This window comes from Lagopus muta, chromosome Z (assembly GCF_023343835.1).
Source record: "Lagopus muta isolate bLagMut1 chromosome Z, bLagMut1 primary, whole genome shotgun sequence".
In the NCBI taxonomy this organism is placed as follows: Eukaryota; Metazoa; Chordata; class Aves; order Galliformes; family Phasianidae; genus Lagopus; species Lagopus muta.
In genome coordinates this window covers 28,409,195-28,434,969 of record NC_064472.1, presented here as the reverse complement: position 1 = coordinate 28,434,969, position 25,775 = coordinate 28,409,195, and the positions used below count along the sequence as shown (strand labels likewise).

Here is a 25,775-nt window from a genome sequence, read left to right as displayed (position 1 = left end):
ACACAGAAGTACTGAGATGTATCTTTCAGGGAGCCAGGAACTCACTAAAAAGCACAGCACTGTTGTGTATGAGGTCAGAGCTCACGTTAGAATCTCTCACTCAATAAACAGCCTCCATCTACAGATGAGTAGCTTGCATGATAACTTTTTCCTTCGTAATAAGGTTATTTTAATATTAGCCATTTATTTATGAACACCTTGGTGCACAGCCAGTGATTTCTTTTGTTTACTAACTGCACATCCCACTGTGGTATTATTGGGTGTAACAATGGAATTACACTAATATATCCATGGATTCTGGCACTGGCAGCTTTCTAGACAAACAGCAGTCCTGCTCATTAGCACTAATACTACAGAGCTGCCATCAAAACACTCCTGCACTAACCCCGTGCTGGCAGTAGAAGAATTGCTTCTCGACAGCTTACTTCATCCTTGTTTCTAGAAAATATTATCAGAGTTGTGAAAACATAAAGTAGCTCTTCATATTTATTTAGTAGTTTAGTCTGTGGTCAGAACTGGGCTCTCACTGAGACGTTACTCAAACATATTTTGTTTAGACTTCTATTTTAGGTGCAAGATGACGAAAGAATGCAACTGATAAAAAAGAAGGGAATTACGGGCAAGAAAGGACAAGGGTTATAGAATGTTTCTGTGTTTGAACTCCTGTCTTCTGTTGAGCGTTATGTTTGTGAGCTTTGATACTCTTTGCATGACTTAAGAGAAAGCATAGGGAGTAATGTCCTGGACTAAACAACTAGAAACTAGATGTCTATTTTACACAAGCCAGGCTTTAAAACTCATCTGATCCCTTTGATTCCCATAGATGTTACATTGCTAGTGAGTAACTTTCAATAGCTCGAGGTAAATTCCTGTCCTTTGAAATTCAGTTTCAAAGTTAACTTTGAATGATGCTGTTAAACTCATGGCATTGCCAGATGGAAGCTGAAAAAAAAAAAAAAAAGACAAATACATTGAAATTATTCTTAGGCTATAAATGAAAAAAATCATAATCATGAAATTAGAAATTGGAGATGACTAAAAGACAAAAGAAGATGTAGTCATATTGTCTATTTTCCCATAAAAATACTTGACCCTGTCCTGCCATTAAGTCTGAGGACTGAAGGACAAGGCACACAAACTTCAGTGTGACACCAAATACACCGACACTTAGGTTTCCAGATGGTTTATAATGAAGACATGATGTGTATTTATTTCTGTGTCAGTTCAATCTTACAGTTAAAATTAAAGTAAAATTGTTTTAACATACCTTTGTGACTTCTTTAAACCATGGTTTGCCCTTATTTGAGAATGTACTTTGCTGTGAAGAAATGGCTTGGGGTCAGATCCAGCCAGTTTAAGATGTCCTTTTTCTCAGCAGACAGATTTTTAGGCACAGTTAATGTAGGTAACTCTTCTGTTTGTTAGATTTCTAGAAAGAGGAAGGAATTGCATATGGAGTCACACTACCCTTTCCGTGCTTTTTATTTTCACATTTTTACCTAACCTGTCTCCATTTTGAATTTTTCAGTACGTTTCTAATTCCATACTGTCACTCTGTCTTCCTCTGTTCTCTTTCTCCATGCTTCTCTCTCCAGTTTCAATCCATTTTCTAGACTTCCTCGACTCTTTTTTTTTCCATATACTTCTCACATTCAGTCTCTGTAAAACACCTTAGAATGCCTTTATCAACAAACTGACAGCAAAGACATATTCAGCAATGTTTTAGGTTTTTTTTATCAGTACCTGCTGGTCAATTCAGGTACTTTCCTTGAGACCAATTAGGCTTGAAACCCACCACTACGGCTACTTGACGAGAGTACTGAACATCTTATTGCTTTTTCTTTGTAAATATTTTTACAGAAAAGCTGTGAAAATGACATTTTTCCTGTTACCACCTAATGGTACAGCCTTAACACTGCAGAAAATGTGATGTTTTTGGATAACATCTTCAATATGCAGAAGAGAAATCTGTTTATTTCAAGAAGTAATTGATGTGATAGTCATTTGTACAACATCTGGAATCTAGGCACCATTTTTAGCCAGGTGTACTGGATCTTATATCATAATGGGATTTTTGATGTACATTCTGATACTTTAAATAGAATTGAACTTATTTTTTATTTTTAAAAAGTGCAGTGGAGGAAATCCTGGCAGAACTGACCAGACTTCAGTGCAGTGGGACATACCTGCTGTTTTTTCTGTTCCTTCAAATATCAAGAACATTATCACAAGAAAAACTACAACACATATAATCAGGAAGAATGCAGTAGCTTTTAAATTGCCCTGACAGGATATATTGCTTTACTTTTTATTTTCCAAATGAACATTTCTTCTACATACAGAGCTTTCTGCTCTGAAAGAAGTGCATGTTTTGTTTTGAGTTTTCCTGAAGATGGAATCTGCTTTGCCAGTGAATTTATCTCCCCTCAGGCTCAAGTCCACTTGCAGTCACGAATGCATTGTGCCTTGGGAGGAAATCAAGGCATTTCATTTCATTTTATGTGCTTTTATGTGGTTCTTCTGTGGCTCTTCTATGTGGTATGTTTGCATAGTTTGCACTGCACGCTTTGCTGTTTGGAGTAAATATTCTGTCAGTTGTAACACGTGGAAGCTGCCTGAGAGTCATGATATAATGTAATTTAGATTGGAAGGAACTCCTGGAGATCATCTTGCCAAGCTGCGCACTCAAAGCAGGTTTACCTTCAGTATTTGGTCAGACTGCACGTGTCCTTGTCCAGTCAAATGTTGGAAAGCTCACAAAGACTGCTTGAAATTCTACATGCATATCCTTGTGATTTTCAGATTATGTTTGTAATTCACAGGCAGAAAGGCCCTTGCTACTACTCGTGACTACTGCTTGTGGTCTTTTTGTTGTACACTCTAAGGAAAAGTTTGTTTCTGTCCCTTCCACAACCCCTCCAGGTGAAGACTTTTAACCTTCTCATCTCCAGGATTCTCCTCCCCAGGCCTCACCTGCCCTGGGCATGCACCGAGTCTCTCATCTTTGCTCCAGTTTGTACTGGGAAACCCAAAAGTGAGAATAGCGTTCCTGATGTGGCCTTGAAAATGCTAATAGAGAGAAACTCTTCCTTTGACATGCTTGTCAGCCTTCTCCTGTCACTCCAGATAGAAGATCTAGGCCTTGTATCAGATGGAAATTAGTTCCGCTGTGGGAAGAAAAGGTGAATGTTCTCGGCTTTCTGGGGCTGAGATCTTTTTTCTGGCTTGCTGATGCACAATCTAGGTACAAGTTTACCACTGCATTCCTGCAGACCACGAGATGGTGCCAGAGACCGTCGGATCTCGGTGTATTCCTGTGGGCCCGCCCACCGTGCCCGCCCACCGTGCCCGCGCACAGCCCCTGCAGCGCGGCGGGAGCGCCGAGGAGCGGAGCTGTGGAGTCCGGCTCTCCTGAGCTGCTCCCGGCAGAGGGGCTGTGAGCAGTGCTGGGTTCTTTGGTTAAACAAACTACGGATGAATGGAAACAAAACCAAGAAGGCAGTTTTTTGTAAAATCTCCATTGATGCTCACACTGTAGTTCAAAAGATGTACTTAAACTCTATGCTGAATATAGAACAGTGTTCTGTCAACCTCAGTGGGGAAATGTGAGGTTCGTATATCAGTAAGTCTCCCCATGCTAATGTGTCTGTTGAAATCTAAGGCAGCAACAGGACAAGGGGCAACTGGTAAAAAAAACTGCTACACAGGCAGTGCCATACCATTATGAGGAGGAACTTCTTTACTGCGAGGGGGACAGAGCCCTGGGACAAGCTGCCTGGCAAGGCTGTGGAGTCTCCCTCTCTGGATATATTCGAGACCCACCTGGAAGCTTCCCTGTGCAACGTTCTGTAGGGAACCTGCTTTAGCAGGCAGGTGAGTGCGATGATCGCCAAGAGGTCCCTTTCAACCCATATGGTTCTGTGATTCTGTGCAGTGGTGATGCCATCACGTCCCATCAAAGAAAAAGGGTGACTTCCAGCAAGAACAACTAGAGGGCTGGCGATTTCGTGTCAGAGAGGAGGAGAGAGAATCTTTGTCTATTCCTTTATTGTGCTACTGATTAGAGTTAACAGAGTAGATGGAAGCGTACGTAGTATTTGATAGTGTTCCTTTAATAGAAAATGGTTGTTTTGAATTAATTACAGGATTTACAAGTTTTAGTACTGTTGTAACCGCACTCAAGCTAGGTCATTAGCTTTTGTTCCAACTGTAAAAACATTCATTAGACTAGCAATTTCTGATTTTGATATATAGTTCATAATCCACGGTTGTCCATAATGAAAGTAGTAACACAGTGCATAGAAGCCATGTATTTCAGGCCTAGCAATGTTGGGAAACAATCTCATGCTTTAATGTACAACAGTTGATCCTAAGCAGACTTCAATGCAGTGATCTTTCTGCCAACCTTCAGTGTTTTTCTACTGTGAGTGACCGTTCCCTTCTCCAAGGACAAAAGAAATCCAGTCTCTGGATTAATTAGCACATAGATCCTAGGCAGGCGCGGTCACCACTCCTTTATACTTTTTTTCTTCTCCCTTGGATTAACTAGCATGAGAATCACATTATTAAGTTATGTTCTTTTACAAATTTTATTCTAACAGGTCACAAATATGGTCAAAGTACCAGAGGCCCATGAAGCTACACGTGAAGAACACTTGTATTAAATTATTTTCCTTCAAACAGAACCCATTATTTTCTATTAGGCACAGCTTTTGAAGTGCAGAAAAGCAAAACTAATATATTTATATTAGTATTTTAATAATTATCATATCCGCAAAGTAAAAGCTTAAGAATATCTGCCTCATTTTGAAAATAAACTGCAAAATAGTAATTATATTTCATATTCAAATGTTAGACACACTGGATAAATATGTTTTTTTTCCCCCACTGTAAAGCAAGGAGGCTATATTTTTAAAAAGAACTCACTGGCATTAGTTTTGTATTTATGTCTAAATAAAGGTAATCAATGCTTTCTCCCTTGTCTGTTACTTGTTCAGATTAGTTGGAAGCTGAAAACGTCAGTTTACAGGTTTTGCAAGTGCAAAGTAAGAGTCTGGGAAAGATGAATATCCATGAAGTGTTGATCTGATTTCTCATCACAGAGCTTTATTTATTATTATCTGAAAAAAAATTGTCAAATAACATTTTGCCTTTATATCTTGAGTCTACAACTTCACAAAACTACCACTGCTGATATCCAATAAGGATTTGAAGTATTTTAAAAATCTTGTTTTTAAGGTAGATGGTAGAAGTGCAGCATTCTGCATTACAGCCATAATTTAAGCTTTGACTACAGAACAGAATCAGTGTTCATGGAGTTTGAACACATTTTTTGCAGACATCAGCAAAGGTATTTTATCAGTATGCTTCATGCAAGCTTTGTGATGTGTTGTAGCAATTTCATCAGCTGTTGTGACTGAGTAAGGTGATATCCTTACCATAGGCAAATACCAGACTGTCTCAGTCAAATTATTGCTCCTAATACACCATTTAATTTATTGTTTGTATAGCATAATAGATTATTCTAAATAACTTACTTCTTATGTAACATCTGCTGTAGTCAATATAGAATTGTAGAAGCGCAGAGTCATAAAATCACAAAGACCTCTAAGATCATCCAGGACAACCATTCACCTATCATCAGTATATTCCATTAACTATGTAGGTTTTCTCATTGTCATTGTTGTTGGGATTGGGCTGTTCTTGTGTTTTTGTTTGTTTCCCACCCCCTGACTTCAGTGAACACTTAACAGATCTAGAAGCCACAGGTACTGCTCACAGGTAGAATACTCAGAAGCTCTCTTCTGTTCTATCAGCAAAGGAAGCAACAAAATGATTTTTGCTGTTCCAAATATAGTAGTCCAGCAGTGAAGCACCACACTGCTGTTACTGAAATAAATATAATATTGCCTTGTTGTAATGCACACAAATTGGATTGGCTGATGTTAGGATTCACTGGCAGTGAACGGCCATGGCAGGACTGTTTCACTGCAGCTAAGCCACAGCTCCTTGCACAGGTGTATGACACCTAGCATTCATACAAATATGTTCCCAAATGCATTGTGTTAAGGAAAAGTGCCACCAAATGGCAGTGGGACTGCATGCACAGCAACTGAGAACCAGACTTCTAACACCTAATGTGTACAGCTTTGTTTTGTTTCCTCTTCTATTCAATGCGTTTTGTGCCTCGCAGAGTGCAATGCATGTGCTCTAAGGAGCGGCATCATCCTCCTAGAATTGTGAATCGTTAAGGTTGCAAAAGACCTTTAAGATTATCAAATCCAACCCTGATTCACAGGACCCTTTGCTGTAAAACTGCTCCTCTGATGTGGTGTGTGTTTTTTTTCAGTTCGCTTACTCACTTCCAGTTTATTTAGTCATTATGAAATTTGCAGCCAAGCACTGACTGCACTTCCCCTGAGGCCCAGTTGAGGCTGCAGTGCTGCTAGGCTGAGTGCATGCACTCTCTGAGCTGCCAAGCCCTGACCTCCTCCCCTGCTCTCCTTGAGATGAGCGACACTTTCCTCAGCTTTCCCACAGCTACTTGGTCAGTACACATACATATGCATTTAATGACTTCTAAATGCAAGTTCACTGCAAGTTCAGATAAGCTTATAAGAAAACTATTTTTTTAAAGTGGAATATTTACACTGTGGAAAGCTATGCTTTTCCATGCCTGTGCATGAACCTTTTTCCCTTGTCCTTGAAATATACCCAACGTACTTTTCCCCTTCAGGGAGAATTCAGCTTCAGAAGTCCATAATTGTGCAGGTACAATATGAAAGCATTAGTTACTGTTTTTCAAATTTAGCCATTATCTCTTCCTATTGTAAGTACAGAAAGAAAAGATGTTACTCATACAAAATGGTGATTGAAACAACAACAAAAAAAAGAAGTAAAAAATAAGGCAAAATAGAAATGAGTTAACCTGAACCTCTTGCCCTCTCTGTATAGATTGTGATAGGAGTAGTATTGGCACTCAGGCCATTCGAAGGTAGAAAAAATGATTTTTCTAAAAATATGTCACCTTGAAGACAAAGTTTCTCTCCCCGTCAGGGTCATCATGATCCAGCTTGCGTATGTCAAGTGAGTGATCATTCACGTGCAGAAAGTAATTTGTGTCTTCATAGCACTGGAACTTCACCGAATCTCCTTCAGAATGCATGATGAAAAAGTGATTATCTTCCTTCAGCTGTGAGAATACACAGTGCAAAGAACACAAGTTATTTTATAAAGCTTTTCTTTATGGTCCAGTATGTTATGAAAGTTCAGGGATATTGCTATCTTGGTGTATATTGAATGGTTTTCTCCGTGACATTTATTTTCCAGTGTTCATCTTAAATATTACTAGATCTTCCTAGAAGATCTAATCATGGTTTAGATTCTATAAGGAATGAAAACAGAACAATACCTGCTTCCCTCAAAGGACTGAGTGCTTCCAGAACTGCAATTGCATTCCTTTGCTTCCCAAAAAGACCAGTGCAGATTTGCTCTGCACTGTGCCAGTTGTTGGAATAGTATAGGATTTTCTCCTGGTCATTTCCTTACCTCAGGCCTTCCAGGTCAGCTGCCAGTAGAAACAACATGTCAAGTGACAGCTTCCCTTGCCTATTGTGTTATTATCTGAATATGACAGTGTTTATTACTCTTAATAAAACCCGGTTTATTAGGTACCATTTGTACACATCTCAGGTCTCCAAGAAATCTCCTTCTAAGATCCATCTTAAGAAGGAATAGCTATTGTCCAAGCAGCCTCTTGGTAAGACTCAATGTGTATAAGCTCTCCAGGTGCTCCTGGGTGAGGATGAAAAATGTTACCAGAAGACATCACTGGAAAGAGGAAAGGTAAGAGATAATCCCCAGACTCATCAGCTCTGGAGTCCATCAGTCTTTTGAAATAAGCAATGAGAACTCTGATAAAGTCGGAGGAGATGCTAGGCCTGCCCAAAAAAAAATCAGAAAGGCTTGGGATAAGGCTCAGAGAAAGAGTAGTTAACAGTTCCAACTATGCTGGAGATTCCAGCAAAAAGCTCCTTGCCTTAAAAGAGAAATGTGCCTTTTCAGCCCAACTGACAAGAAAGGAAAGAATATGCCCTGTGGTTACTGTAGAGCACAGAAAGTGAAACGTGAGGATACACCTCCTGTATTAATGAAGCTACAATGGAAAGCAGCTAAAAAGTCTTGTCCTGATAAACCAGACTGACAGCACAGTATTTGCAGCTTCAAGCCAAAATTTATGTTTTAAAAACAGGAAAGCTGAGGAAAATTTGTCATTAAGAAAAACACCTTCTGGTAACTTGAGAATGAAAACTGTAAAATGGAACTGTACATTTAATGAAAGAATCTGATGGATTCATAGAGAGGGTGGAGAGAGAAGACCCTGGGGAGAATAGAGAGAGAGAACTAGAAGAAGCAAGGAGAGGAATTAGTGTGTGCCGTGTAGAAATTCATCCTACAAAGATGAATAGCAAGGGGCACTCAAATGAGATGGAACAATACCTGCCTAGCTGCATGAGGTGATGGAAAATCAGGTGGGGAAACCATCAGAAGATGGTTTGGGTGATGATATCTGTGGGTGGGAGAGAGCAGCTGTGTGCATGAGCAGCCACTGCTGGAAGTGCTGAGTCAAGAGTGCGAGATGCCACAGTTCTGATGACATTGAGGAATATTTACAACTACGTTCTATGCAAGAAAGCAGGAACTGGGTAATATTCCATTATGGCCTGCTAGGAAGGCAGATGACGAAACCCAGAGAAAGACTTCTTCCAAACAGTTCTTTCTGAGGTTACCTCATATTGCATCCAGAAAACAGCTCCTGCTGCAGCAGGCACGATCATTTGTACGATTTAGGAAATTAATAGGTGGTTTTCAGTTACAAATCTGTTTCTTTGGCATTGCATTAGAGGAAAAATAAATCTGCAGGTTTGCTTTCATGAAAAAAATACACCTTACTCATGCCCCACAGGTAAGTCACAGTGCTATTGTAGTAGCAGCATATGCCCAACATGTGGTGACTCAACAGGTTAAAGAAAATCTGTCCAGGTATGTGAATAATGTTTCAGAGGAAACAGTGTGAGAGAGGAGTATCAATGTTTTAAAATAAATCAGCACAAAAGGATTCAAATGAGGCACAATTAACAAAAGCCCAGGTTGGGTCTAACTGCTGCTCTCTGAAGCAGGAAGGAGTTAAAAGATAAGTGGCTGAAAAGGACAGCTGAAGCAGAGCAACTCGCCATACACCATCATGGTATCTATATGGCATACTATAGCATACATTTTGCCCCACATGAAACAAGGAAACGTTAGTCATCATAAGAACAGCCATCTCAGCTGCCTCAGTGAAGTCGTTGTCCTTGGGAAATATTTCAGAAAAATACGATGCTTTGAGTTGAGACTGGAGCAGGGCTGATGACACACAGGTTGATGGCCCAGTGCTTGCTCAGCATCAGGAAGACTTCTTTTTCTCAAATCCAGCCCCAGGGAGCAGGCTGGACAAGAGGCTGGGAGCAATGCAGCCAGGACAGCTGGCCCCAACCCACCAAAGGGGGGTTGACTTCATGCTCATATGACTTCATGCTCAGCAATGGCGTGCAGAGGACAGTAACACTGAGGGGACTGTTTTGCCTTCCAAGGTGTCTGTTGCTCAGAGAATGGTGATGCTCTCTATGCTGTCAGTCTCTGCTTTGACCGATCTGTTTATGAGAAAGGGAGAGTAATTGTTTTTGCATCACGTAGTGTTGTTTGTTTGTTTGATTGCTTTTCCAACCTTCACACATTGTACTGTCTTTATTTTGACATAAAAGTCTTCTTATTTCTGTATTTCTCATCTCTCCCTATCCCACTGGTGATGGAATCATGCAAGCGGCTGCTCCAGCACAGCCTTTATCTTCTCACAGCTGGTCCTGTCCTGAAGAGCAGTAGGGCTGTACTTTGACCCTAAGCAGTCAGTTCCAGATGCTGTGCACTTCCCTCCACATGGAAGCAAACTGGCTTATACCTTGCCATCCAAGGGTTTGAGAACAACACTTTGGTGACATCAGTTATAGCATGCACTTTGACTACTGCTTATACTGGACTGTAGGATACCTCTTGCAGAAGAGCTCGATAGTGGTGTGATTTTGTTCAGGCCACTTTGTCTAGGCGCCAAAAAGGACAGCCACAAATTGACCCCAGCCAGCAGCTAGGCACAGTAAATATGGCATTATCACTGGCAATCTACAGTTCTGAACCAAAGTAATTCTGTTGTCCTCACTTCTTGTCAGTTTGGTGCTGTATTTTATCTATCTTAGTCTATTTGACTGGAACCATGAGTAAGTCTCACAGTAAGGCTATTGATGACTGCATAGCTGCCCTCTGACTCTGTCTTGCTTAGCTTTGCCTAGCTATTCAGTGAATTATAGAAGACCATACAATAAAAACTAGTCAGGTCTTAGTGGAACCGTGTGAGCAGCCCTTCAGTTCTGGAAAAATGCTGTCCAGCGGTAACAACCTAATAAACCCATCAGGGAACAACCTGAGGAGAAAGAGCCAAATCTAGTGATAGAATTGTTGACTTCAGTCACTGTTTAAGCAAGAATGTCAAGGCAAGAAGGAATTTAGGAGGGGTATCAAGCAAGGAAGGAAATAAAAAAAAGAATGAAACTGAAGGAAGACTGAGCACTACTAGTGCTTAATAAAAACTGAGAGTGAGCTGAGAGGCTCACTGTTCTTCTGCCTGTGCCATAAGGATACAGCTCTGACACCATGTGGCTGAATAATTCTGGTCCAGACTTCTGAGGAAAATGTTGATTTGTGAGACAGAATGCAAGAATAAGAAAAGCATCACACGTAACAATCTAGTTGAGCACTTCAGGTCAAATCAATACATTAATGTGAACAGTGAATGCTAAATGACTTGTTTCAACTTCATAACCTTTGCTTTAGAAGAAATGACTGGGGCTAACATTTCCCTAGGCATGCATTACATCAAGTGGCAGAGATTATAAATGTAATCTTACTTGGGCTGGAACAGACAATATTAAGCAGCAGGAGAAATACATGAGTGGCTGGAAGCATCCCATTGTTGTCAACATGTCATGTGGGCGTACCTGGAAGCCTTTCCTGTGGTGGAAGGGAGGGAAATAATACTCCACACCTCTTACTACAACCCATTACATACTTATCTGCTTTATGATGTGGGTAACTGTGATAAGCAAACTATACTATTGGGTTAGAATAACTGCTGCCCAGTCAATGCTGGGACTCGGCTCCAGGTGGATGACCACCAGTGTGTGCCTTCTGTGAGGGAAGAACGATGTGTACTGTGCAAACTTCTCTGCGATTAGCAGCATAGCATTGTAATACACATTGGTTGTGGTCTGTGTAACCTGCCCACTTCACTCCTCATCATTTTTAAGCTTTCATTGCAAACTATTATTTGCCGTTAGAAACTGTTATTATCTTATGATAACAGGCTAAATAATAAAAGATCTTTTAATGAATATTGATTGTTAGCTGTGACTCCACAAGCCTTGATTTCAGAAATGGAAATCTACAGCACAGTGGGAAAATCTTTCTGCTGGTGTAATGGCAGGCTTCAGATTCTCACATTTCTGGTAATTGCACCAGCAGTTTTCCAGTAATAAACAAAATGCCAGCTTTTAGCACTGCCGAAAACTAGCAGACAAAATACCATGTTGTGGTAGCACGTAGCTCAGTCAACCACTTCTGAGCCTGGTGCACTATGGAGGCTTAATTCACTGTATCAGAAAATATTTCTTGTTTAGGGCACTCATTGTAGAAGGTTGACAAGAATTTCGAATTTCAGGCAGGGCAATGGCTCTGCCTCTTGGGCGTGACCCAACTGCAGGCTACTCACCTCTCTGATGTAAGTAACACAATTTCCTACTTGAGGGTATTCACAAACTGTGATGGGCAACTCGCTAGCTGCCTTGTAAGTTGTGTAACAAATATGTTCTTAGAATGATTTCTTAATTCTTTCTCTACTATCAGCTCTACAGGAAAAGGCATGTCTTCTATAAAAAAGCTTTCAAGATAGAGGTTATATCATGCAAGGAAGAGGCTAGAATTTGTCTTAAATATTGTCTGCCTTGATGTTTTCTGCTTTTGTGTAGAACCAAGGAATGTTTCTGGTAGGAACCTCAGGAGAAAAGTAAACTGAAGGACCGAATTGTTTTTTTGCTAGAGCTCAGTTAACTAATTATGCAAACAAACGAGGCAATGGATGTGTAGCTTTTACCTTTGAAAGATCATTTCAGAATGACTTCAACAAGAAACTAACTGTAATCTCAAGTTGCCAGAATTCCTTTCTGACTTTGGAGAAATATCAGAAATGATATAAATTTTAGGCTGTGAATTTTAGATGTTCAGTATTTCAGTCTTGTTATTATGAAATTGTGAAAGCGATCTGATCCCTGTTAGCTTTAATTTTCCTTACTGAAATTGGAAATATTGTCTTTTCATCCTTTTGAACGGTCAGCTGGAGCACTGCCGTATGAATGAAATATATATATGAATATAATGAAAAATAATTGTTCTCAACATTTTCACAGCTCTTTATTTTCTCTGCATTAGAATATCTGTTTAAAATATATTAAAGGACAACTAAAGTATCATCCTTCCCATGCTTAAAATGTTTTATTGTTTCTATCTATAGCAGAAATGACAAAATCAAACTTTGGTCACCAAAATTTGTGAATTTTATACATCACTACATAAGTGACTTGGCTGCCTGTATAACATCAGATACACAGTGTGTTACTCCAGATCCATAGTCATCCACTGACAAAAAAATTCAGTCTGAAAGTGCTCTGGGGGATGCTTATTTTTGATTTTTAATTTATATTAAATATTTTGTATTTATTATGATTATTTCTTCTTATTATTATTATCCATATTTTGTGTTTTTATCAACTCAGTAAGCTTTTGACACATGGGGATTCGTTTTTGTTAAAAATATCATTATTCTTACAATTCGAACTTTCTCAATCTGCTAATGCACTCGTCAGGATTTTCTAGACCTTGCAAAGTGATTTTCATGCAGCATGATTTCTTGTACATCTCCCTACATTTTAGAGAAGCACAATAATACAAAAATCATGTTTTTGTCATTCATGTTGTTATTAAAACTCAGATATTTGGCTGTAGATTCAATAACATATTGTGCACACAAGCCAACTGGAGAAGTTGTTCACATTGTCTTTTTCCTGAGGAAAATGCTAAAAATAATAAACGTTCATTTCATGGGTAACAAAAGAAATGTACTTAGCTGCCTTTTTTTAAATTTTTTTTTTTTTACATCTATGTTTGCATATGTTCTCTCTCATACATACGTTTTTATTAATTGATCATAATTATATACCTTTTTGAAGTCAAGACCTCTCTTCTTGCACGTTTTCCTGTTGCTTTTTTCCACTGAAGTGTGATCTGGCTCGGAACAGCATCCCTTTAAAACCTGTGTTTACAACCATGGAAATTGGTAATTTTGCCTCCACATTTTTCACTTCTAATGCACAAAACGCTGTATTAATTCTAATTTTTTTTTTCCCCCCAAAGCTCACTTGTACTTAAACTTCAGTTATCTGAGATGAATAAGTTTTTAAGTTCTCAAATATATTATGAATTGGGTTGGAAACAAACATCAAAAGAAAATCCTACAAACTGTTCAATGCCAAGATTCTATTTTGCAATGCAGCTGAGATTGCAGCATGCCATAACCGAATACAAAAGAAATAATTGCAGATAAGGAGCACTGTCATCCTCACAAGATTTCCTGTCAAAAACAAAGAATTATTCACATTCCGTTGGAAACAGAATAGTCAGCGATCTTTCCAAGGCTTTTACATGCTTGGGGGATAGCAAGGACATCTTATGCCATTTTTGGTTAAGAGCTGCTCTTAGTCACACTAAGAGATGTAATCTGCTATTATTCCATACTTTTGAAACAGGAGTTGGAGCAGTAAAGTCTATTAGCACTCAACACTCAGTTCTTTCTCTGATTTGGTGGAACACCTTTCATATCATTAATTTATGAAAAATTATCTCTGAAACAGAAAAGATCTTAAAAAATAATTACTCTTCCAAGGAAAGTAAAAAAAAAAATTCCAGTGTGGTAATATGCTGTAAACATGATTAATGTATCTTATAAAGCATATTTCCAAAAAAATTTCCATTTTCTGGAAAGTCCTGAAATGAAAAAAAGAAAAGAAAAACACAGAAAATTTATTCAGAAAAAGACATTTAGAGGGCTGGAGCACCTCTCCTATGAAGAAATGTTGGGGGAACTGGGCTTGTTCAGCTTAGAGAACAAAGGTCTGGGGAGACCTCACTGTGGCCTTCCAAAATTTGAAGGGAGCATATAGACAGGAGAGGGTATGTCTGTTTACAAAGGTGGATAGTGAGACAGGGGAGGTTTAGGTTAGATAGTAGGAGGAAGTTTTTCACACAGAGGGTGGTGACGCACTGGAACAGGTTGCCTAAGGAGGCTGTGGATGCCCCATCCCTGGAGGCATTCAAGGCCAGGCTGGATGCGGCTCAGAGCAGCCTGGTCTGGTGGTTGGTGACCCTGCACATAGCAGGGGGTTGAAACCAGATGGTCCTTTTCAACCCAGGCCATTCTATGATTCTATGATCATTCCTTATCTTGGTATAACTTGGGGAAACAGAGTTCAGATCTTTCCCCTGCCGTAAAGGTTAAATTCTTACATGAAATTCTTCCTCAGACAGATAGTGAGGTTTGTAACCTGAGCATACCACAGGGAAATCTGACCTTGACTGCTCTTCCCACTATAAATAAACCACAAAGACTGAAGAAAATGGGAATGCTCTGACAACAGATTCTTGTAAATCAGGCTGATAAGGAGAAAATAATTCCCCTCTTAAACTCACCTTGTTTCATTGCAATATCCCAAGCCCAATTATTTTTGCAATAATCTATTTTAAATATTTGTCTGGATAGCAGAGAGGGAGGCAGTCAAATTATGCAGGGTGGAAAGTGATAAGGAAAGGAAAACCAATTCAAAAAGGACTGTGGGAGAAATTGTTCTATAGAGGGAAAGAGCACTTAAAAGTTACTAATTAAACTACTTCTTACCTTCAGGCAGAGTTGATTTTCACCCTTGCTCAACAGCACAAATTCATTACACTTTAATCGCTGCATGAGGACCACCACGTTTTTAGAGTTTGGTTTTCCTAGAAGAAGAATTGCAATAACATGTGCATCACTTCATAAAATGAAGCACAGATGAAAGCAGTAAAGCAGACAATATTCAGATTGGCTTTACACTGATAGGGACAGGAAGAAAAACAAATACAATCACTCAATAAGTCTTTCCTCTGAAAAGTATTTAAAGTCTATGACTTCATGACAATTTAAACTTAATTTCTCTCCGAAAAAAATTGAATATGGATAAAAAAATGATATATGGAGTATCAGATGTATGTGAGTATAAGTACGCTTATATATATAAACTCATCAACTGTGAAGGCACATTCACATTATTATGGTTGTTAATGGGTATATAATATTATTACAGGTATACAGGATACTGGTTTATATAATACACCTGACCATGCACACGCCCCTACAGAAAATACTGGATTTTTCTGTTTTATTTGGTGGGTACTTTGTTGGTTAAAATCTTTCCTCTGTCAGTGGGTGCACTGGATACAATTCCTTTCTGAAAACATTGTTTTCTCAGCTGCATGAAATAAGTGTATACAACATGGGATAATTTTCAGTCTGATAAAACAAACACTGCCTTTGGATGGTTCAAAGTTCCAGATCCAGAAAAACAAAAAATAAGGCTACTTTTTGTCAACTATTATGTGACACAAAAGCATTAGCTAGCAAATAGCATTACCTACCATAAATATCTGCCTTGAAGATTTATTTAAAATAACACTACTTGTGCTTTTGAAAAGATTTCTAGTGTGCTGTTTATGACAAAAAAAAAAATAAAAAACAAACAAAAAGAAAAAACACGAAAAACCAAACCAAACCTAAATAACTTATTTTTTGAGACCTTTTTTGTATCAGGGATAATTTTTTCATAAATTAATCATATGAAAGGTGTTCAAATCAGAGAAAAAAAACTACATGTCCATCACCACAGCAAATGAATACAGAGCATACAGAGTTGCAGAGGTTAGTAATTAACAGCTTTAACAGCTGCAGTTAAAGAGTTGTGTTTTTTTTCGTGTCACTGAGGATATTTTTCAGCCTTTGAAGGTTATTCTGAATCAGCAGAACACACTAATTCCACTGGACCTATTTTATGTTCCCTAATCCTACATATTATTTTAGCTAGCCTTTCTTACCCTAGCTATAAAGCTTCTGTAGAAGTCTTCTGAAGGAATTTTGTCTGAACCAGTAACAGCATTGAAAGGGCATAAAAATCCTTGATAAAATTTGAGTTGCACTTCAGCACATTGTGCTCGGTTTGCGTATTTGTAAATACATTTGATGAATGTAACATCTGAAAGTCTTCCCGCTTCACTACTTGCAGATTCACCAGTTCAGACCACCTCAGCCAGTTGTCCAACATGAGCTGTAGCATATAGGTGGCACATGAGCTGGCAAGAGATATTTCATACCCAAGTCATATCTGTGTTCTGACTGAAGGGAGATGAACTGTCTAAATCACGTCTGATAAACGTGACAAATGGGCTATTGGATAGATGGCTGCTGCTAGCCAAAGTAAGGAAGTTTTCCATGATTTTGTACATGCTGCTTCCACTCTCTGTTGGGCTGTGGTTGAGCTGTTTGTCTTCTCTGATTTCTAAAACCAGAGTCTTAGGGGATACTTTTACAAACTCGTGCTAAATTGAATGCCTTGTAATTGATGAAATACAAGGTGCCATTTCTTGCTTGGGGTATCCCTGAAATGAAAATTGTTGGGATTTAGGCAAGTACTGAATGGATGGGTCAGTATTTTATAGTCTTCCCTAGAAACCTCCACTTGACCACTGGTCAAGGTGCAATCCTGGATCACAGCAGTTCTTTGTAATTGAAACTGAAATAAATTAATCTTTTATTGGAATACTGGAACTAATATATCCTTCAGTGTACCACTCATCTGTTATGCTTACAATGGGGAGGTTCCAAAAATATGTCTTCTCTTTCTTCATACACTTTTTATTTTCCCTTTCCTGTTACAACAGGTTTTTGCTAGCTGAGACTCAAATGCCAGCAATATAGCACATGTTTTTCTTTTAAAAATATTGATTCAAGAGTGAGTGCATTCTATTTCCTTGTGCAAAGACATTTGTCTTCTGTTTAAGCCCTTATTCATAACTTGCTATGGCAAGTTTTGTGGCTTTTAAGATTGTCCAGTAGCCTGACCTAAATGAACATCTGGTTTAATATATGGCTTCTGATATGATGTCTTAAAAACATTACAAACTCATTTTAAATCAGTCCCTAACAAAGAGAATGAAACATTTTCCTCCCACATGAGTCATTCAAGTCTTACCTCTAACTGCTGGCTCCTTGCTTGTGAACAGGCTTAACCATGCTGTATCTAAAACAAAAGATTTGGAATTAGACAGAACCATCCTTCAAACTTAAAAACATAATTATTTGAAGAATTGCTTGAGTGTATAGTCTGAGAAATGGAGAAATGCTTTGGAGCTGCAGTAGACATCAGACTTCATTTCTTGCAGGTTTCTGAATTCACGTGGTGCCACTAGGACTGGATGGTTGTACCTGTACACCTGTGCACATACAGCCTGAATTCTCATGTGCTCTGAGTCTAATAAATATACTGACTGGATGTCTTCTACAAAAGAGAATACACTTGACAAAATGGAGGCCAGTGATGAAACGATATCAAGTAGAAATCCCTAGGGTCTTTGAGCAGTAGATGTGAGACTCCTGACACAAAGTGAGTAAGACTGAGAAGTAGCAGGCAGCCATGGAATGGGTGTTGCAGCATTTCTTGCATCAGCGTGCACTATGTAGGCTGTGCTTTGGTGAAAGCACTACCTACTCAGCTCAAAGCCACAGATAAGAGTATAACAAGGAGTTGGCTCCTTATATGGTGCTATCTTGATGATATTATCATGAGTGTATGTTTGTGGTACTTGTGTTTACACATATAAATGTATCACATAGAATTTCCTCTTTTCTGTTGTTTCTTTTTTTTTTTTTTTTCTTGGACAACAGCAGTATCTTCTACAACAGGATTCTAACACCATGAGCATACTCACAGATCTTACACTTCTTACTGTACTTTCATAAGAAATCTGCCTAGTTTATTATCTCTATTATCTCATCTTTGGGAAACAAATAATTCTAGGATAATTGCATTTGTTGTTACTTGCCTCTTACCAACGAACAAATACCCCAAACAAACCCTAAGAACCACTTCTGTGGTTCTGTGTACCATTTTGGGATCAATTAGAAAAGACCTGCCTGAGATAAAAGAAGGTTTACATGAAAAATGGAATAATTCTACAAATTCCAGAATGTCTCTGGTTTTCTTAATTTTGCCCTTGTCTCTGAATGTTTTCTTTGCAAGGTGCTGCACTTGCATTGGGGCAGTCCCAGATTGGTGCACAGACTGGGAGAAGAGCTCATTGAGAACAGCCCTGTAGAAAAGGGCTTTGAGGTTCTGGTGGACAAGAAACTTGGCATGAGTTAACAGTTTGCACCTCTGGCCTGGAAAGCCAGCTGTATGCTATGTTGCATCAAAAGAGGGATGGTCAACAGTCAGAGAGGTGACTGTCCTTCTCTGCTCTGCCTGTTCAATATCCTCCCTGAAATACTGAAACCAATACCGGAGAAGACATGGAGCTCCTGGAGAGGGTCCAGAGGATGCCATGAAGATGATCAGAGGGCTGGAGCATTGCTTGTACAAAGAAGAGCTGAAGCAACTGGGCTTTTTCAGCCTGGAGAAGGCTCTGGGGAGACCTTGTAATGGCCTTCATGTACTCAAAGAGAGCTTACAAACAGGAGGGTGCTTGACTTTTTAAACACTTTGATAGTAACAGGACAAAGGGGAATGCTTTTAAAAGAGATTTAGATTAGACATTAGGCAGAAATTCTTTACTCAGAAGGTGGTGAGGCACTGGCACAGGCTGCCCAGAGAAGCTGTGGGTGCCACATCCCTGGAGGCATTTAAGATCAGTCTGGATGTGACCCTGATGTAGTGGGTGGAACTGGACGGTCTTCAAAGTCCCTTCATATCCAAGCCATTCTATGATTGACAGCCAAAAATGTAGATTTCCCAATAAGTTAGATGGAGTGAACAAAATAATCTTTTTTGAGAAATTATTATGTATACTTACATACTTAACAGTATGTATTATACTTACCTATTTTAAACTGCAATGAATGTTTTCATATATCACTATCAATATTCGTAACAATGCAATAAAATGTCATCTGTACTGGCTCATGAACAGACTGTATAAAAGTGCGTTCAGCAGCTTCTTGTGATGCTACACAAACAGTTCACGACTCTTGGTCCAAAAGGCACACTACCTGCAGGGTGTTGTGAATCCATGGTTGATATTTCATGACGACCACATTCATCTAAGTTGAAATGCACAGTTTTTGAATCTTCAGTCTGTATATAGCACCTCAGTGTTCTCCGCAGTTGAAGCTCTAATCATAAATGAGTTGTAATTAATTGTACTGATAAGAGAAAAATGATACAATTACCTAATAAAGTATAAGGTGTATTTTATAGCTATTTTTGCTTGATAATCAGTGTAAATTTTACATAAACTACATGTACATTAGAATAGTATGGGCAACATATAATTATAGTTAGCTTAAGCTGCTTTTTAAGGGGCTTGGTTGCTGTGGCCAAGAAGGAAAGCAAGGATTTATTTGCTTGCAATGTATCCCAGTGAGAACATGAGATTTAAGCTGAGCTTTCTGGAGAGTTACCCCATTTGTGCAGAAACTTGAGCTTGCAAAAATGTCTTCCTACTCGAAAGGATGCTGTAAACCTGGAGGTTGGAGTTGTGGACAACCTGCAGATAGCTGTGTTGGAAAATGCTGAGAAGGACAGGAGGAATTTTCACACACGCACAGAGAAAGAGGGGGTCTAAAGTAGCAATTGGTGTGGGAAGGCAAAACAAAGTAACACCCTGTGTGGGGGCCTACACATGTAGACAGCACACTGTTAAGGTGTAAATTTAATCTGAACAAAGGTAAAGGTGAAGTGAGGGAAATGATTCTGCAGCGTGTTATTCCTGGACTAGTTTCCTTCCTGTTGTAAGTATGTACCTCCCTGTTCCCCAGTTTTCCACTTTGAAAATCGGATCTGCATACAAACAAGTGTTTTAGGGCGCATATGGCTACCTAAATTAGCAGCCATTTTTTTTGGAGGGGTGGCTGGAGGCTTGGATGGGCAGGAGAGGAGGTTGTTCGGAGTACCTGGCATCTCTTACTGAAAAGAGAAATATACCATGACAGCAAAGGTATTTATAGGTAAAAGTTCTTAGGCAGAGAAGCTGTTTTTCCCCACAACTAAATATAAGTGTGCAGCATCTACAGATTAACACTGTAAGGCACAATTTAGATTTTACTAGACTGAGTATTTCTTCCTGGGCCAGGTTTGCTACTTTCCAATTCAGTACAGAGCTGAGGAAGTTTTGGTAACAACATAGATCTCTATAGTAAACAACTGTTGTAAAGTGAATTGTCCTTCCTGAGCTGCAAAACTTAGACAAGTGAAGCAACAGGATACTGAAAATGCGTTGGCTATGACATAATGCTCTGGGAATGCTTGACCTCACTGCAAACTTTTATTAGTCCTTTTAAGTTGGTACAGTTCCCCGGAAATACCTGCTTTTCAGCTGAAATTTTGTTAAAAAAGAAGAAAAAAAAGAAAAAAGAAAAAAGAACTGTCTTTGAGAAGTTGTCCCTGTTTCTGCTGAACAGCAACAACATGTTCTTGAAAAAAATGAACCAAAATGACAAGAGATGTGCACTCTGACCCTCCTGCACTGCAACTCTGACACATCCTATGCTGGACCTTAGGCACATACATGGGCAAAGGCCTTTTCTTCACTGGTTTGACAACTTGAACTACAAGGCCTCCAGAAAAAGCAAGGGTTTTTCTCAAAAGAAATCAGCAGAGCAACACTTTCAGAAAGACCTGTGATGGTGCATTATAGCTCTTACATTTTAAGAATTCTGATGCACTCTAAGAACTAGTACAGTACTCAGAACAGTTGGCAGGCCTGCTATGACATTCAGTCTCTTCTAGGGAGTTACAGATGTACTTTAGAAATCACCATAATGCATTTGGTCATATGAAAAAATTAACGTCACTCCTTTGAGGAGTGCTCATTTTTTTTTAAAGCCAGGTTTCGCTTTGCTATTCCTTCATGTATTTTCAATTTTGAGCTGCTTTTGATACTTGATTTAGTTGAATTCTACCTTGGATTGGCATCCCAAGATTACAAACACACCTTTCACGCAAAAGGAGAAGTTACCTGAGTTTTCAGCAGCTGCTGATCTGGCGCTCACCGGAAATGTCCCTCTCACTCTTCGCCTTCCACAAGTAGGCACTCTGTATGGCTTCTCACGGCCTGAGCGGAGCACCATTTTGCAATTCGTTGAGAAGCTCTGGTAACCTGAGTTGTCTCTCATTCCTAGTCCTGAAGTATAAGTTCGTATTTCAGTTGAGAAACAAGTTTGAAAATGGTAACATTTCAATACGTGACATTCAAGGCAATCAGGATAAATCCAATAAACATGATAGCCTGGATGACTCAGGCTTGTGTCTTAAAAAGCAAGAATAGTGTTTCCAATGGCAGTAATTCAGTTGGATATATCTGAATTTCTACTAAGATGTATACATAAAGTCGTGTTAAAGGAATGTATTGAAAAAAAACTTACCCCTAGACAGAATATGACTAGTTTATGTTATCTCATTTTTTTAAATTTACACTTTTCACCCATAGCAATCTTATTGCAGTTCAGTGGCTGGACTGAAAAATCACACACTTTCTGTCCCTCAGAAATACCTTGGTTTTAGATCATTTTCAAAGTATTCATAAATGATAGTTTAGGATGCTAACTTGAACATGCTATAGCCTAAATTTCAGTAAAGACAAGCAGCTATTTTGTAATCTTAGACGGAGAGTCAAGAAGGAGAACTGGAGTTTGTAAACTTGAGCAGCATATTAGAATAATTCATTCATGACTACAACAAGCAGCTGCAAGAAAAAATTCAACCTCAAACCATTCGTATAACTCAGATAATTAGTGATTCATCCACAATATATTCATTTGACCTCAGTGTATTCTGCATCTTTCAAATGATGTTGCACTTGTGATTACATTTACTAAAACAACGCGTCTCTCTTTTTGAATGACAGATGAATAAATGGATTACCTCAGGTAGGTATCCTGAGGAAAGGCTAGCATCTAAGAAGGGGAAATATACTGATGAGTGAACCGCCCAGCCAGCTAGTAGGCTGTTAGCTTGAATCACTGCACTTCAGAAAAGCCAAGGATAATAGTTCAGTTGGAAAAAAGGGAGGCTGGGCTTCTCACATCTAGGTAGTTTTCTGAAATCAACAGTTTGTGACCACTACTTATGGCAAAATGCACGTCACAGAAGACACCTGGCTTCAGTTATTTATGGTACCCTGGGAAAATGATCTAAGTGACGGCAAGGATAACTTCAGCCCCATAATTTTAGCTTTGCACAGAGTAACTGAATATCAGCTAGGCCAGACAGCCTGTGGCTGTGGCAGGACAGAAATAATTTATGAAATCGTTTAGGGAGGTGAGTTCTGTATTCTAGTTTGATTTATTTCTTTGGTGCAATATTTCACATTTTGTTATTTATGGGAAATGGTAAAAATGAAGGACTTCTTTCACTTCACTTCTCCAACTAGTAAATTACACAAAGCTAACTAAAGTTCTTTTTTACTTTTTGGCTCAGTTAAAAACGAACACTGAGTTAGCCTATGGAAAAGTGAAATATCTCTAGTAGGAAAATATTTTTTTTTCCTACTTACTGAATTTTCTCATTTTTCAAATGTCTGGTAAAAAATAGCCGGGGTAGAAAGTAAAGGCAAGGTCTTCTTCATCTTTCTGTAACTGCTTCATCACTGAAGTAAGCTAAACAAATAAAGAAGACCATTTGCGAAATCTTAACAGAACCTGACCTCCGCAACCTCCTGCGCCAAGCTCTGCAGAGCATCTGGGAAATAATACCAGCTTGTGGATAGTCAGAGGCATTGCTGTGCGAGGAGTTCAGCCCCTACAAAGCATCAAGACCTAGTTAGAACTAGGGATGCTCAAAAACAGGCATTTGATCCCTCTTTGAACATTTCTAATGAAAGTATAAGTTTGACTGCACTCGATCAGAAGTCAGGAAGATTCAAAGTCCTGATTTTTACGACTAGTGAAACAGCCAGTGAAGTATCTTACGATTCCATTGACTCTGGACTTCATAGACTGCAGTTATTAATTGCAACTTATTTTCAGATGGGCCTAAATGCTTATTGAAGTGGAAATTAATTTTATGAAGAGCTAAAGTGACACCTTGCTAACCGCCGAGACACAAAGAGTGTTTCATCTGAATTATTTATAGCCATCACCTCCGTGAGAAGACAAAGACAATCCAAGCTAGGACCCCAAAGAACTCCTGGGGAGCACAGAGGAATGATTCTTAGAAAACTTTCTGCTCAGAACAATGGGTATATTCAAGTTCTGAAGGACTGTACTCCAATTCAGTTATTTTTGGTTATTTTGATCGGCAGACATTTAAAAATGAGAAATTGTAAAAGTTTGTGTTAGATCTTAGTTCTGCTGGCACTGTAGGATAAATGAAACTCTCTACAATGATTTAAAAAGACACAAGCTTCCACAGCTTCAATTTCCACATGCAACCCACAGCAGTGTGCGAAATAAAGACGCTCTCATTCTAATAATCCTTTCCTCTTCCACCATGTACTTACATACATGCCACCTACTCCCACATTTTTATTCATAGTTGTTTCTGTTATGTGTTTTTGTTGTTGTTGCAATGTCTTTTCATGCCCATTTCTTCAGTTCACTAATTTTCCACTTCTGTGTGGTATACACTGCTTGAGGAGGGCTAGAAAGAGGAGGTGCATGTTCTTGGCTGCAGAACAGGTCAGACACCATTTGTTTTGGAGACAGTGGTCTCTTTCATTTTGTTTCACATCCACACTAACTGGAAGGGAAGCAGAAAACTCGATCCTTGGCTCTTCAAGCTGCTGGAATCAGCTATACTTAAGCAAACTGGTGGTCAGTGGCAGCAAGGTCACCCTGAAAGCACAGGGGGTTTGAATCTTTTTCCTGCTACGTACAAGTCAATGCATTTGCATGAAGGCAGTAAAGAACATCCGTTTTATATAAAATAGTATATAATCTGTAAAACTTCCTGCCTCTTTAGTAATCTCTTTTGTTCTTAGGCATCGTTCACTGTTCCACTTATCCCAGGCACATCTCAGTACATATAAACAGAACTTAAAAAACTTGGAGTCCATTCACGCAGTAGAATGATCCAAATATTATCTAATTCTATACTGATACACTCACAGCAAGCACTCCCTGGGACCATTAGATGAGATCTGTTTTTATTGTGTTCGGCTGCAGCTGACAGCCCTGCTTTCAAATAACATAAGTAACTTCTCAAAGTTTCTTACAATTTAACAATTTAGAAGTTAAAAAAAAATTAAAAGGCTCTTATGCCAATCTATGGTTAATAAGTACTGGGGATGCAATTACTATCACATCAACTAGTTTTTACAAAATCTAGGGACTCTAAAATAGATATAGAAACATACAGACGAGATGTAAAACAGGTTGCAGAAGAGGCTTTGGAAGAGAAGTTTAAAGTGAACAGATAAATCAGTATTTGTTAGATTATAAGCAAGCAGTATGGCAAATAAAGTCTTAATCTGAAACCTTGAAACCCATTCAGAACCCTGCTGTAAAGACTTTCACTCTTGCTTACCTTATTGTGCCTGCTTCCGTCCCTCTGCTGGGATACTTCCACTCGGCAGAACGCTACCAGCTGCTTTGCAACAGCCAATTTATTTCATGAAAACATGGAAGGGAGCCAAACCTCAGAGTAAAAGAAAAGCCTGACGTGGATCTATTCTTTTTGATCTTCATACCCACTCGCTTACATCAATATTCTTACGACTCTCACAATTCTAGGAATGTCCGAAACGGTAAATGCAATTTTCTTACATTTTATTTCCTCAAAGTGCTGTAGAAAATGTCTTCCCCTGGAAATTCATGCAGTTTCTTAACCCGCATTTCTGCATAGAGTCTGAATAACCCCAGAATTATTACTCAAACATTGTATGTCACTGGTATTGTTGCTACCGTCTTTTCCTTCAAAGGTTGATCCAAGGGCAAGTTCTGGGTTTCTGGCAATGCTCTCTTTCTGCAAGTAAGACTGAAGCCTCAGTTGCAGGAAGCTTGAAGCAAGTTAATTGCTCAAATATTTACCCAGATATTAAAAAGTGATTTGCAGTCTACTGTAATTGCAATACTTTGCTTCTGGTATGAGTGTGAACTTGTTTAAAGTGGATGGGCTGTATTGATCTGCCTATAAAGCTCAAATGATTTTTTATCATGAGAGGTTTAGCTCTGTCACAGTCTGCTACGTTCAGTTGACTTTATTTATTTACTTCTGTCAGACAGTCCTTTTTATCCATAAGCATTAGATTTATTTTAATGCAAGCATTACATCCTTACAGGAGTGAATCAGACATCCGCGCACCTCCCTGAAATAATGAAACTCTGCTAAGAACAATTACTGCTC

The 25,775-nt window shown here is 38.9% G+C and overlaps 1 protein-coding gene across 1 annotated transcript; it reads right to left on the bottom strand.

Annotated features, from left to right (window-relative positions):
• Positions 1–1,147: 1,147 nt before the first annotated feature.
• LOC125686927 (uncharacterized) lies at positions 1,148–25,432 on the bottom strand. Its single transcript, XM_048931526.1, has 8 exons — positions 24,957–25,432; positions 21,451–21,615; positions 19,484–19,606; positions 17,472–17,519; positions 15,092–15,189; positions 13,361–13,453; positions 7,028–7,192; positions 1,148–1,429 (listed from the first exon to the last, which is right to left on the bottom strand). The coding sequence occupies exons 2-8, from the start codon at positions 21,605–21,607 to the stop codon at positions 1,397–1,399; spliced, it is 717 nt and encodes a 238-aa protein (XP_048787483.1). The 5' UTR covers positions 21,608–21,615; positions 24,957–25,432; the 3' UTR covers positions 1,148–1,396.
• Between the last annotated feature and the right edge of the window lie 343 nt (positions 25,433–25,775).

Coding starts and splice junctions, on each gene's coding strand:
- LOC125686927 (XM_048931526.1), bottom strand. CDS start 21,607: ATGAGAGACAACTCAGGTTACCAGAGCTTCTCAACGAATTGCAAAATG. Junction 17,520..19,483: donor GGATTCACAACACCCTGCAG/GTAGTGTGCCTT, acceptor CTTTTGTTTTAG/ATACAGCATGGTTAAGCCTG. Junction 13,454..15,091: donor AAAATCAACTCTGCCTGAAG/GTAAGAAGTAGT, acceptor TTGTAAACACAG/GTTTTAAAGGGATGCTGTTC.